Source organism: Gambusia affinis, linkage group LG21, assembly GCF_019740435.1.
Source record: "Gambusia affinis linkage group LG21, SWU_Gaff_1.0, whole genome shotgun sequence".
Classification (NCBI taxonomy): Eukaryota; Metazoa; Chordata; class Actinopteri; order Cyprinodontiformes; family Poeciliidae; genus Gambusia; species Gambusia affinis.
Genome location: NC_057888.1, coordinates 13,666,637 through 13,680,045, shown reverse-complemented (window position 1 = coordinate 13,680,045; position 13,409 = coordinate 13,666,637). Strand labels below are relative to the sequence as shown.

The 13,409-nt window shown below is 39.1% G+C and overlaps 1 protein-coding gene across 3 annotated transcripts in view; it reads left to right on the top strand.

Annotated features, from left to right (window-relative positions):
* The window catches only part of pip4k2aa (phosphatidylinositol-5-phosphate 4-kinase, type II, alpha a), a 29,395-nt gene extending 16,453 nt beyond the window's left edge, over nt 1-12,942 (top strand). The window contains exons 6-11 of one of the 3 annotated variants that reach the window (XM_044103971.1): nt 84-122; nt 4,952-5,059; nt 8,075-8,188; nt 8,280-8,520; nt 8,706-8,809; nt 9,385-12,942. In XM_044103971.1, coding sequence (XP_043959906.1) covers nt 84-122; nt 4,952-5,059; nt 8,075-8,188; nt 8,280-8,520; nt 8,706-8,809; nt 9,385-9,465 — 687 coding nt within the window. In that variant the 3' untranslated portion in view covers nt 9,466-12,942. Of the gene's footprint in view, nt 1-83; nt 123-4,951; nt 5,069-8,074; nt 8,189-8,279; nt 8,521-8,705; nt 8,810-9,384 lie in introns of all 3 variants that reach the window. The other 2 variants (XM_044103970.1, XM_044103972.1) reach the window with 2 other exon arrangements.
* The last annotated feature ends 467 nt before the right edge of the window (nt 12,943-13,409 follow it).

Below are 13,409 nucleotides of genomic sequence, written 5' to 3'. Positions count from 1 at the left end.
AAAGTATATATTGTTCCTTCTAACCTGCCTGTTAATTGTGTGTCAGTACTGTTTTCTCACAGTGGTTCATTTTCTTTCTGTAGGGTTCCACAGTGGCAAGAGAGGCCAGTGATAAGGAAAAGGTACAGTCACCTGCCGTGAGCCAGAATCAGCTGTTAAACATAGACAAATATTTTTGCAGGCCTGTTTTACCGTCATAATTTGCTTCGGAAAGAATTAATTTGCTTTGCCAAAAAAAAAAATTAACTTTCGTTTGTAGTTCTTGCTGTAACAAGGCTTTTTGGGAAGGTATCTTTTACAGCTGGAAAACCAGTTTATTTCCCCTTAAATGCGGCCAGATTTGCAAGTTTTCTGTCTGATTGCTGTAAAAGTCACCAAAAATGTAAAAACAACAACAACAAAAAAACCACACACCTTAAACTATTCTGCTATTGACTATTGTTTAGTGTCTATTAGGGCTGGGTGATGACTCGATTTCATCAATTAATCAAATCTTTCATTTTAGACAATTAGTTTTTAGAAAGTGTGGATTTCTTTTTCACCCATACACTCTCTGGGTTTCCATAGTTCTGAGTGACGCTAGCACACCCAAAGCCTATCGCCTGCATGACAAGCACTTTTTTTTTTTACAGCTTCTATTTATTTGGAATTTGAACTCAGGTTTTAAGAGAAACCATAAGGCTCAGGCTATGAGGTTTTTTTTTTTATGAAAATAGTCATGCTGTTATAAAAATACAATCATAGGATTACAAGAATAATCATTTGATAATAAAGTTATCAGATGATAATAATAATACCAGAACAAAATCATAATAATTGGAGAATGAAGTAGTAATTTTATAAGAACTCAAACACAAAAAATAACAATTATTTATTCTTTTCTTGCATTAAAACTTTAAAACAACCTTTTCTCATAAGTTTCACACCTTCTGGCAAAACTGAGTCTTTAATCTGCTAATATTATGTCAACGTTGTCATAATTAAATGAAAACTCTTGTAGACTGGAACTAATATTTTGCTGTACAGCTCACAAAAGGGATGATTGAAATAAGCCATTTTTTGAAAATATTTATTTGATAATTTATAATGTTTTGGAAAGGGAAGCAAGATAAAAAAAAAATATTTTTAAACCATGTTGCCCAGCCTTGGTGTCCATTTTTTTATTTATTTATTTATTTATTTATTTATTTATTTATTTATTTGACTAAATTTTGAAGAATGGGGCCATATTGGCAATTTAACATTTTATTCAGCCTGGCACCTTCCTCTCACACTGGTCACAAGCTTGGTCACAAACTGCTGTGGGACGCCATCCCATTCCTCAACCAGCATTTATTGCAAGTCATCCAGTGGTTGTTTTAGTCACTTCGGCACACCCAACCTAATACCACTGCTTAAGAGATATTGGAAATCCCCCTGTTGCAGAATCACATCTCTGCATTGAAATGGCCTTCAGTGAGAATGAGTCTTGTTTTTATGCTGAGGAAGATCTTCCACCACACTGCAGAGATGATTTTGTAGGATTTCATTAGAGCAACCCATATCCTCAATTCTGCTGCTCAACCCACAAATGCATTTTCCTTACAAACATGATTCTCTTTAAGGGGAAATAAATAAGATTTATGACCATAATATTACATATCCTCGCTACGACAAACAGGAAATAGACCACATCAGTGTTCTTTAAATGTTGTGTTAATCTTAGTTTAAAACCAATGAAAGTTTTGTAAAAAGTTCTTAATGAGTAATTACAAAAATTTACCAGTAAGTATGCAGTTGCCCTGATGGAGCTACATGTCAGTTCAAAGCCACATGGAAAATAACAAAATGAGATGGAAAACAACCTGCATTTTTCTAGTGTTGTCGAAAACCCACACAGCTTCCAACGATTCCAAGCCCGCTGTCATCGCCCAAACGAACGAACACCGCTTTGGTGTTTGCCTTTGCTTCCTTTGGGTGGAAAATGACCGCAGCAAAACGTCCATCTCCTTTCAGTCTGAACCCACCTCGTCCCTCCGTCCCCTCTCTAGCTGCTGCATGCCTTTTGTGTGCCGTTGATTTACCTGCATCCCCTCTAACCTTGCTTCTGCGGCTCACATAGGTTCCCTGCTTGCTGTCTGTGTGAAAGATGGAAGAGTGTGAAACTGTGTATGTCTGGGTTTATGTTGGTTAAGGAACATTTCTCAGTCAGATGTTGTCTCAGTTGGGTAGTCTTTCTGTATAGTCACGTTTAGTGATTGTGTGTACCTGACTGGGTTGCGTCTGTACTTTGTGTGAAAATACGAGGAAATTTGTTTCTGATTTTGACACTACTGAGAAAGTTTGACTATTGAACGTATTTTTCACAAAATAATCCTCAAAAATTGACAAAACTGATATAGGAGAGTCACTATGGCTTTTTTTGTTTTTGTTTTTTTACTGTGCTCTTTGCTACATCATCTCATACATCAGTGATTTGGTGCTATGGCTTAGGGCTAATTTGAGGGAATGATTGTCCTTAGTAGGATATTTTCCCCCCCTGTTGGTTGTGTAAGGTAGCCACCATTTCCTCCTGAGTGCTGTGAGATTTCCACTTTTTTTTTTTTTTTTTTTTTTTTTACTAGAGCTTGAGTTGTTGGGCACCAAGCACTGAAGCATAGAAGACTTCAGGGAATCTCCTAACTAAATTTAGCTCTCTGCAGCTGGAGGAATGAAAACAAAACATCACCGGGGTTAAAACAAATGAGTGGAAAGCCAGAGCAGCTGAGGAATTAACACACACGTGAGCCCCACTGTGTGACCTCTTTCTCTCGGCAGCACAGCTGTCTATTAAATACGGTTTACTGTCTAGCAATAGAGATGAAGGAACAACACTATGCATTTGTGTCAAAACACGTAAGAAGATTGTATCATATTCATTAAGAAAAATTTAAGAAATCTCGTGTTTTGTTTTTGCTTTTTCAGAAATGTTTGGGTTAATATACCCTTAGAAATGTCAAAAGTCACGATACTAAGTTCATACTTACTGCACTCCTCACAATTATTAACAAATAATATGTGAAAAGTCTCAACGTGTTTATTTTCTTATTGCAGTATCACAATATCACTCTGAAAAAAATTTGATTCTGATTAATAGGTTTAGTATATATACTTGTATATAGTCACTTGATATTTCACAAGTGACTTAAATTTGTGAAATATCAAGCTTTTCACAAGTTTAAGTCACGTTTGAGACCGTTCATTTCAAAATCTCTCTAGGTCCTCAGTCATTTTTAACCCTCCCTTCGTTTCAGTTTACCACACATATTTTCTACAAATTTTAGACCTAAATCATTACACACAGGGTAAAAAGCTTGTGCTGTTTAGTTGACCCTGTCTGCGGGAGGGTTAAAAAAATATTTCTAAGCCAGAAATGCTTCCATGCTGAAAATGTGTACCCAAAAGAAAGTTCATTCTGCTTCAAAACAAGGTTAATATTTGGCAATAATTGTGGAGTGTGCTGTAATAAAATTCCTTAAGTGTAATGATTTAGGCATAAAGAGTAGGTAGGATGTGTCAGGACAGTGACACAGCTTCATATGCACTTACTGTCCACATCTATTTAGAGATGTTGCACTTTTCAAGTGGTTATCAAAGCATTACATTAACATCCACTCTGACTAACATCAAAGTCGCACACACTGCAGCTCACCACTAAGATCAAGAATCATTTGTATTGTGCCATTTGATACGTGCTTCACTATGACAGTACGCTGTGTGTATGTGGAGAAACGCACCACACGCACAAACAACAAGCACAGCACGGTACGGTTCTCTCCAAACTGCATGGCCCTCTCCCCCTCATGCATGTAGCTGCATGGTATCGAATAATTTTCTGCATCCTTTTATGAAGTGGCGTTATTTCCTAACACATTTCGATGGGCGTAAGCATCAGCTCCATTCTTTTGCACGATGTCAACATGTTCTGTTAAAACCATACACAGTATGACGTTTGGGCTTTTCTCTCCCATGGAATGAATGTTGTGGTTCCCGTAGCTGCCGTCTCTGGTTTTGGTTGTTGCAAAAACGGCAGCTGGCTTTCCTGACATGTTTTTATAGTGTTTGTGGAGGATTTGTTGTTTGGCAACTTAACTAGGTCATAATCTACAACTAGCCTTTGACAGGTTTGTCGGCTCATGCCAGTTGCCTGCGGTGAGCCACATAAATGCTGTCCTTTAGGATATTTTTTAGATTTTATTGCACTATTCCATCTAAAGGATGCTTTTTTAGATCTCTAGCTAGCTGGCTGACTCTCCTTAAGATGTCAGTCTTTCTGTAAGATTATTTTTCTCCCAACTGCAGCACCAGTTGGTGTCTCCATTGAAGGCACATGGCTCTACTGTGAGAAAATGAATGTGAGCTGCCTTATATTTGTCTCCCTTTAAATAGAAACCGTAAGCTCTTAGAAATAGTACCGCACTTGTTCAGAAATTTAGCTGACTGCAGATCTTTGCGATACCAAATAGTTAGTTGTTTCCCTGCTCTACCTAGGCCCAGATCCTTCCTCTTTAGACTTTGCTCTGCCAGGTTGCTTCCTTTCCATGTGAAAGCTTTATGGCAGGAAAAGGTTAGAAAACCAATAAAAACAGGTTGTAAAGAATATTCCTCTGACATTGGGAAATAATCCTATAAAGTGTGTAACTAATAGGAGAAATCTTTATGTCTATCTTTCTTAAGTCTTACCCTATTTCCTGAAGGAGCATGTTTGGAGACTAACAGATCTTCTGGAGTCAGCACATAAAAGTGTCATAGAGATCGTTCGCGTGATGCCCTTTCCAACCCTCCTCCACAAGAAAAAACAAAACTATTATTCTCTTGTTAAATTTGAAACACTTTGCCTTTACTTCCAACTTCCTTCCTCTTTTCTTTCTTCTCTTCTCCTTTCTCCTCCATCCCTTCCGTCCTTCCCTCACCCTACCCTGCCCTTCTCTAGCAGCCACCCCCACCAGAGGATGTGCCCCCGCGGCAAAAATCTGGTAACGTTCAGCAAAGGCTGCAAACACTGCGGATTGCCACACGCTTTTACTGTGCCATGAAACACGTAAGAGATGTAAGAGAACCAGAGCTCATATATCAGGCATGATCTATTTAACCAATTTTTTTTGTCACTGTGATACAACATATCTATTTATTTTTGCAACTGGTAATTTTTTTATTTTTTAATGTTTCGTATTCGCCGCACCACGTCACCGTTATTTTAGGCCCATTATATGCACGTATTTCATTAATCTACAGTCAACCTTTTTTCCTCTGTTTTGCCAGACACTTTTGTTTTCACTCAGTTCCACCGACATTTATCCAAAACACCTGAGTGCCAGAAATAATTGAAGTTCATTTTTTTATTTTTCAAAATTATTTTATGTTGCTTAATAATCAAAACTAATTTGTTTTGATGTCATACAGTGAATGCTAATTTCTTCTTAACAGAGTAACAGAACTGTCCAAGAAGACAGTTTATTGTTTAATATCTTTTAACGTTGTTAAGGTATGTCCAAGGGTTTTTTTGGGTTTTGTTTTTTTTTTTTTTTCAAATAGTTACCCAATTCTACCATCAAACCATTTTTATTTTTACTGAACAAAATAATTTTAATATAAGGAAAAAGTGGCAAAAGCACTTTATACATCAAAAGTTTTCTTTTCCTGTATAAAGCATAAAGTGAAATGCCGCTCATCATCCTGCCAGGCCCCACTGCCTTATGCTGAGCACTGGGCACCTTAGGGAGGTGATAAACTTTATGTTCATTTCCAGTGAAGCAGTATTTAGCTGCTGGGGTATAATGTATGTCATAAAACATAGACAGTCATGGTGAGAAAACTAAAGGAGCCCCACCAACTCAGTTTTAGAAACACAGTTGGTAAGCTAGGGGGAAATGTCTGTAAAGCAGCAGCCTGCAGGCTAGCCACCGGAGCACATAGCCCAGCTAATTATTCAACTAATGTCAGCTTGATGTGCTTATTATACTCTAGAAATGCATCAGAATCTATGTAATAGTACATAAATATAACAGCATATTGATATAGCAACATTGTAGTTATTCTTGTTTTATTTGCGATCACAGCCTTAAGACCTCAGTACAGCGATGTTTTTAACAAGTTTGTCTTAAAGGCCTACTGCCGTGACAACTTTAATGGCCATTTAAATAAAGAAAAAAGCTCTGTTCAGTCTAGAATCAGTGATCCTTGTTATTTCTGTTACCAAAGTTATAAAAGAAAAACTGATTACATTTTTCAAGGCTCTGGAAAAGCTTTGTAAGCCTCATCAGCAGTCCTCCTTTTCTCTCTCTCTCTTTTTTTGATATTCACCTCTGTTTTCCTGCTTCCTTCTCTATATCAGTGGCATACACCTAAGAGTCATACGCATTTCTTTTGCAGTCAGTATTGCAGCAAATCCATCAGCCTAGGTGCTGGATTCTCCAACTTCTGTTCTCTCTGGATTCAGCCTCATAGATACTTTGTCATGTGTCATTTCATGTCACCCATAAAGTGTCCCAGTCCGTCAAGTTGTTCATCATCCCATGTTTATTGCAATTTGGAGGTCTATGTCTGGATGTATATATGTGCTCCCAGTGTCCCTGTTTGTGAAATGGATCTGTCTGTATGTGTATGAATGTGTGTCAATGTTGTCCTGTCCATGCACAGTGTAGTTGCTATGAAGTCATGTGTTGCTGCTCTTCTCCTGCTGCTATAGAAACATTGTAGTAGCTAAACTGCAGCTGTTGCCCTGTTACCTCATTTCCTGCTCTTATTTTTCCTCAGTGACTCAAAAGTTGGCTCCCCATTCTTCCCCACCATAACAATGCTTCCCCCTACAGGCTGTGGGCAGTACTGCAGCACAATTTCATAAAAGAGTAATAAATCCTTGTCAGAGTCCTGCATTTTGCAAGTCGGCTGATATGTATAAATTAATCCTGTAAATACACTGACTTCATTGGATCAAATTGTTGTGGTATTTCCAACCATGTCTTGTCTTGCTTCTTAGAAGAACCTTGCACAATTCGTCTGATCTGGTTGGTTTTCATAACAGAGCCACCTCTTTACACAGCTTTAAAGGGCATATTTTATACCAGTTCAGGGTCATTAGCATCAAAACAAATCCTTATGGTAATAATATTTGAATCGGGAATCCTTTTTACTGATAACTTATATGCTTTTATATTCAGAAAGCATATAAGTCCTAAGTGACAGTTTTGAAACCAGACCTTTAGTCAGTATTTTCAGTTTGGTCCACATCATGGCTTCCACAGCAGAGCCTTCTCATCTGGTCTCCTCATGGTGCTCCCTGTCCCGCCTTCTTTGACAAATTGCCACATAGCACTTCATAATAAGAACTTGCATTTCAGCCGGAGACCTCACTATCATTTTCAGCTCTACTCTCGCTTTTTCTTTTCTTTTTTTTTTTTCTTTTTTTACCTTTAAACGAAATTTATTATTGGGATCCACAAACCTGAACACAACCTGTGAAAAAAACCATCAATGAAATATGCCCTTTAAGTCTGCCTTTTCTTATTGACAGAGCGTAGGGATCTGCAAGTTGCATTTGAAGCACTGTTTAAGTATATGTTGAATAAGTAAAAGTTGACCCGTTTCCAAAGGAAATGTTTGAAAAGTGCAGATGATGCATCAGCTGGATCTGTACTCTTCTGTGAGCATGATGCATGCACTGTGTTAAACTGTAATATATCTGATGTTTGACTGAATCTGAAAACTGTAATCAAACGACCGCAGATTCGAAACTTTGTTGTTACACGGGGTATTTCAACATGCAAGATCTTCTGTCAGAAGCATTGAGGCATTCAATGTTGACTGAGGATTGGGCCTTTCGAAATACCTTGAAATATGTTGGGCAAAACAAGTACAGCATCTTATGGATTTACATGCTGTTCAGATGTTTTCTAGTATCCAGAAAAACCTTATCTCGCTGGTACCGTTGCAACTTTTCTTCCTCCTTTTATTCCAAGAATAAATTTGTCTTTCGAATTTAGCCCAGTATTCCCGAGTCTGTCTTGCAGTTTGAACTGTTTCTGTCTGGATGCTAATCTCTGGCACTAATGGACAGGCTAAGGAGCTGCCCACCTACAAGGACAATGACTTCATCAATGACGGGCAGAAGATTTACATCGACGGGGAGAACAAAAAAATGTTCCTGGAGAAGCTTAGGAAAGACGTGGAGGTATGGACACGCAGGCGTCTCGGCTCTTGTTATGTCTCCACACTTTGCCGTTGTGTCATCCATTGCTCAACCCTCTCGCCGTCGTCCTCAGTTCTTGGCCCAATTGAAGCTCATGGATTACAGTCTGCTCGTGGGGATCCACGACGTTGAGCGAGCCGAGCAGGAAGAGGTTGAGACCGAGGACATTGAGGCGGAGGAGGAGGGCGAGAGCGACGGCGGGGTCATTGGGACACCCCCTGACAGTCCTAGCAACACCCTAGATAGCACCAAGCCGCTGTCACCTGGAGAGTTCGATCCCACCATTGACGTCTACGCCATCAAAAGCAACGATAGTGAGTACCTGTCTAATTGATTGGGTCAGCTTTATAACTCAATGGGCAGATACTGTTAAATTGAACTGAGAGCTCCCTCTAGTGGCTGAAGATTGATTTTCATAAATCTATAGTAAATGTCTATTTCCTTTACCTGTTTCTACAGATGCATACATTGTCTTAAGTTGGTTTGCTTCAAACTACAGGTGCTCCCAGAAAGGAGGTTTACTTCATGGCTGTTATAGACATCCTGCAGCATTATGATGCCAAAAAGAAAGCTGCCCATGCCGCCAAAACAGTCAAACATGGGGTAGGTGGATGATTGCATCTAGTAGAGCTGGTAACGGGTAAAAAGTGTTGTGGTTGTAATGTGGCAAAATATGAACAAGTTCAAGGGCTTTGCCATTTTTGAAGACGTGTTGTTCCCATCCTTCTTGTCCTTCCTTTCTTACATATGTACTTTTTTCCTGATTCTTTCACCTTTTATGTTCTTTTCTTCTTGTGATCTTCCTTGTTTCCCCTCACATGTCCGTCCTTCTTTCCATTCTTCCTTTTGCCCTTACTCCCGGTCTTTTGTCTTTCCTCTTATCGTTCCTCCCCTTTTTGTCTCCTTCCTTCTCTCCTTTCTTCCTTGACTCCCTCCTTATACTCCTTCCACCTTGATGACATTTCTCCTTCCCTTATGTCTCATTTCTCCCTTCATTCCTTTTTTTTCCCTTTCCTTGTTTGTGTCAATCATTTCTGTCTTCTTTTCTCGTGTCCTTCATTCCTTCTTTGTTCATTTTCCCTCTGCTGGACGTTAAAAAAAAAAGGTGCCGCTTAAGCCGCAGCTCAACTGTTTTGCGTTGAGCTAAATGTGAAGTATGTTTTTGTTCCCCTCTCTAGGCAGGAGCAGAGATCTCCACCGTGAACCCAGAGCAATACTCCAAGAGATTTTATGAGTTCATCACCGCCATCCTGTCATAGCCCCCCCAGAATGACAAGAGTACCGAGGCACACGGGAAAGAGAGGGAAGGTGGGAGGGAGCACATGGTGGGGGAGGAGAGAGGAAAGCATGGACAGGGTGAGGGGGCGCTGCAGGCCGGATTAGTAAGGTGTCCCTCTTCCCTCCGTCCGTTCGTTGTTGGTTTCTTTCTTTCAGCGGGGTGCCCTCTGTCTGCAGCTAAACAAAACATTGTTTGTTTACATTTAACCTCTACTGTTGAATTCTGTTTTCACATGTAACTATGGATGATGAGGTCGTTTTTAAGCAAGTGTCCAAAAGTCATTAAATTTGTCATGCCAGGCGTTCTTGTTTATAGATATCGATGTTGGCCTGTGGTTTTGTTTTGTTTTTTTGTTTTTGTTTTTTTTATAGTTATTAATAATATTATTAATAACCCCTCCCTCACCCCTCAAAAAAAAAAAAAAAAATCCAGCACCGGCTTTTTGTTGTTGTTGTTGTTGTCGTCGTTGTCTTTTTTTCAATGTGATATTTGTTGTTTTCCTCATCGTTTGGTGGGAGGCTGAAATTTCTAAAAGCCGCTCTCGCCGTGAATGTTGAGCCTCGCCTGATGCTTCGTTCCAGGGAGTAGGAAGCCGTCTTCCAAGAGGCCAACAACCAAACCTGCTCCCAAACAGCTGTTCACGCCCCCAGCCAAACAAAGCTGCCTCCTTCCTCACTCATTACCCCCCCCCCCTTTTTTTGTTTACATTATATAGCTAGACTATATAATGCGTGTTTACTCCCCACTGTGTCTGTCTGTGATTGTTTGTTTTGTTTTTTTTTGGGGGGGGGGTATTTCCTTTGTAACAAACCGTGATTTCTAATGCAAAAGGGAGGGCTGAATATCTCTAAAAATGAGAGGTAAAAAAGAGGTGTGCAGCTTCCTTTATTGTCCTCCGGAAATAGTTCACCATTGTTGTGGGAGATCGCAGTTTCTGTTCCTGCTGCGGAGAATTGACCCAGAAGTCATTATTGACAGCTTTAAGAGCGAGTCACTGCTCAGTAGAAAAACAAACGTATTTAAAGCAAAATGCCCCTTAATTTAATTTTTTTTTTTTCACTTTGCCGTCTGCACCTTATGAGTGAAACCCAAACTGTTGCACTTTCATTCTTCGTCAGGATCTTTTATTCTGTTACAATCGCAGCAGAAAGACAAACTGAGCTCACTCATCTCAGAACCAAAGCCTGATCTCGGATCCCGTCTTCCCCCACAGCACCCGTCTGCCCGTCTTTTACTCGGGTTGGTTTAGAAAAATTTACTGCAATATTTAATGTGGGTGTAGAGGGGTTGATTTTTTTTTTTTACTATATATAAATCAACCTTTCTAGTCCTATTAGGGGCGCTCTGCGATGTCGCAGTAGTGCTGCACAAAAAGGCGGTTTACCTCTGGCGTCGTATCAGTGTTCAAAAAATTGGGAAGGAAGGAGATCAGGAGTAGCTGCAGGTTCGTTTTTCCCCTAACAGCAACGTTATCTGGCCTCGTTTGTGACTCTGGTGTGTGTGTGTTTTTGGTTATTTTTTTATTGTTCTCGCTATTTTTTTTTTTATCTCTTTGTTTTTTGGATTTTTTTATCATTGCTCTTTTTTTATTATTTTGTATATTTTGCACAAGAGAAAAGGAACCAAATGTTACAAATACGACCCCGATTAGTGGAAACGGTCTTAACAAGGGAAATGCAATATACTCGTGTGTAAGTTAGTGATTTGTGTGTGAGGTCACGTTATCACCAACTGAAACAGGTCAGCTCGTTCTTTCTGACTCATGCAAAAAGCTTCCAACGTCATGTTTGTTTAAGTGTCATAGATTATATTGACGTTTCTATTTTTTACATTAGATTTTAGTCTCTGATAATAGAAGGGGAAAAAGGAACCACTCTGTGGAACAAGTAATGGTGCTGCAGTAATGAAGAATGACTCTCTTTGAATTTTTACAAGTTCTAATACTTTAAAAAAAAAAAAAAATGCATGTCGCAGGACTGAGTTTCCTTTCCTCTCTTTACTCTGTCGTTTGGTCTGTTCTGAATGTGCCCCTCCGCCTAAACCACGTTAAGTAGTCCCTTCTGTTGCTTATTAAATAGCTGTTTTCATTGTATACACTGTGCAAGATGTGTGCCTTTATACTCCAAATTATTTAATTTTATATTTTGTAATCATTTTTTTTAAAACAAGTGTAAAGGGTTATTTTATTAACAGTGTGCTTACTTTGATGTATTTTTTTTGTGTGTGTGTGTGTGTGCAACCTTCCCTCCATTCGGCTAGTATGCTTGTCACTCGGTCCGTGTAATAAAAACCGTTTAATTGATTGTTTTCTAACCAACAAGGTTAAAGATGAAAAAAAATATATATATAATGAATATTTGAATTTTGTGGGTTTCTTTGAAATCTGTAAGTGTAAATCTGTGTTTCCTTTCTGCTCAGGCTGAAAGTGATATCTGCTCACATTCTTTTAATTATTTTTTTTATTTTTATTTTTTTACCCCATGTCGGTTAATGCTGGTCCTGCCTTTGTTAAAAGAATGTTTGTGTGTGTGTGTGTGTGTGTGTGTGTGTGTGTGAGAAAGAGAGAGAGAGTGAGGGAGTGAGAAAAAGAGTGCATTGTGGAAGTGCGTGTTTTATCTCTTCTTCCACCAAACCCAGATGCAGTCATGGTAGATTTTTGTTTATTCATCCCACAGTGAGATGTTGGTGATCATCGTGCTCCATCTCTGTAAATGGTCTTTCACATGCAGTAGAACAGTGTACGTGTCACGCGCCGCTTTGTTCCGTTTTCTTCCCCCAAAGACACTGCTGCTGAAGCTGCGAGTCGACCCGCTGCCACTGCTTCACACGCCAATATCGCCTCTCGGCAGCCAGACCCCCCAAATCCCTGTGAGCTTAAGAACATTGTGTTTAGTAAAATGCGTGTTAGTTGGAATTAAATGTTTTGGGTTTCTACCCCCAAACCCCCATATTATTTCTTTTTCTTCTCTGTGGTAAATGGAGTGAGATGTGCAGTGCTCATATGTGTGTAACCGTATCCAGGGGCGATAGGAGACAGGGGGCAGATGTAAAATGGCTCCAGGGCCGGGCATCCTCTGCAGATGTGGGACAGGCTTTTAAGTTTTTAAAAACTCAAAAAGCTCTTTTGGTGGAAAGTGTTTGTTTTTTTTGTTTTTTTTTTCTGAGTGCTCTAAATTAGCATGCACCACCTGACCCTGCAGAAGGTGCTCCAGTCTCAGCAGCCTGTGTTGCTCTCTGACCCCGGGCGTTGCTTTAAGCATTACTTGTACGCGTACAGTATGTGTGAGAGTATGCATGTTTGTGTTTTACAGTCTGCCGAGTGTTTCCTTTCAGTGGCAGACAGGACAAGATGAAATTGTGTGTTTATTGTTTATTCATACATGGTTAAATAACAATTACACTCCATTCCATAAAGCAATCACTCCAAATAATTAAAGCACTTGTTCTGCCTAACTGATTCAGATCGTTTCCTCTTTTCTTTTTTTTTTTCTTCCTGTTATGTCTGAAGCTTTCAGTAAAACGGTGGTGGGGAAAAAATGAAGTGACCATAAAATTCAAAGAAAGTGAACAAAAAAAATTGCTTTTTTTTTTTCCCCTCCAAGGCAGAGTCAAAATTTACCAACTCTATTGTTGAAGCTGATTCATTAAACAACATTTAACTACTAGTAAAGTCACCAATCCTCAAAACTCTGTCATATTGTGAAACAGAAATAAAAATACAAGTCAATATGTTTAATAGAAATAAATAAATAAGGGACAAAGAAAAACAAAAACATTCCAGTAAACAGGAACAAAAGTAGAATATCACATTTCTTTTGACAAATAGAGTAGAAAAGTTTAAAAACTGCCTTTTTATATTCAAGATTTAAATTCATTGTATGATCTGCAAAATCATTCAGCTCAATATTTTGTTTGTAGACTTAT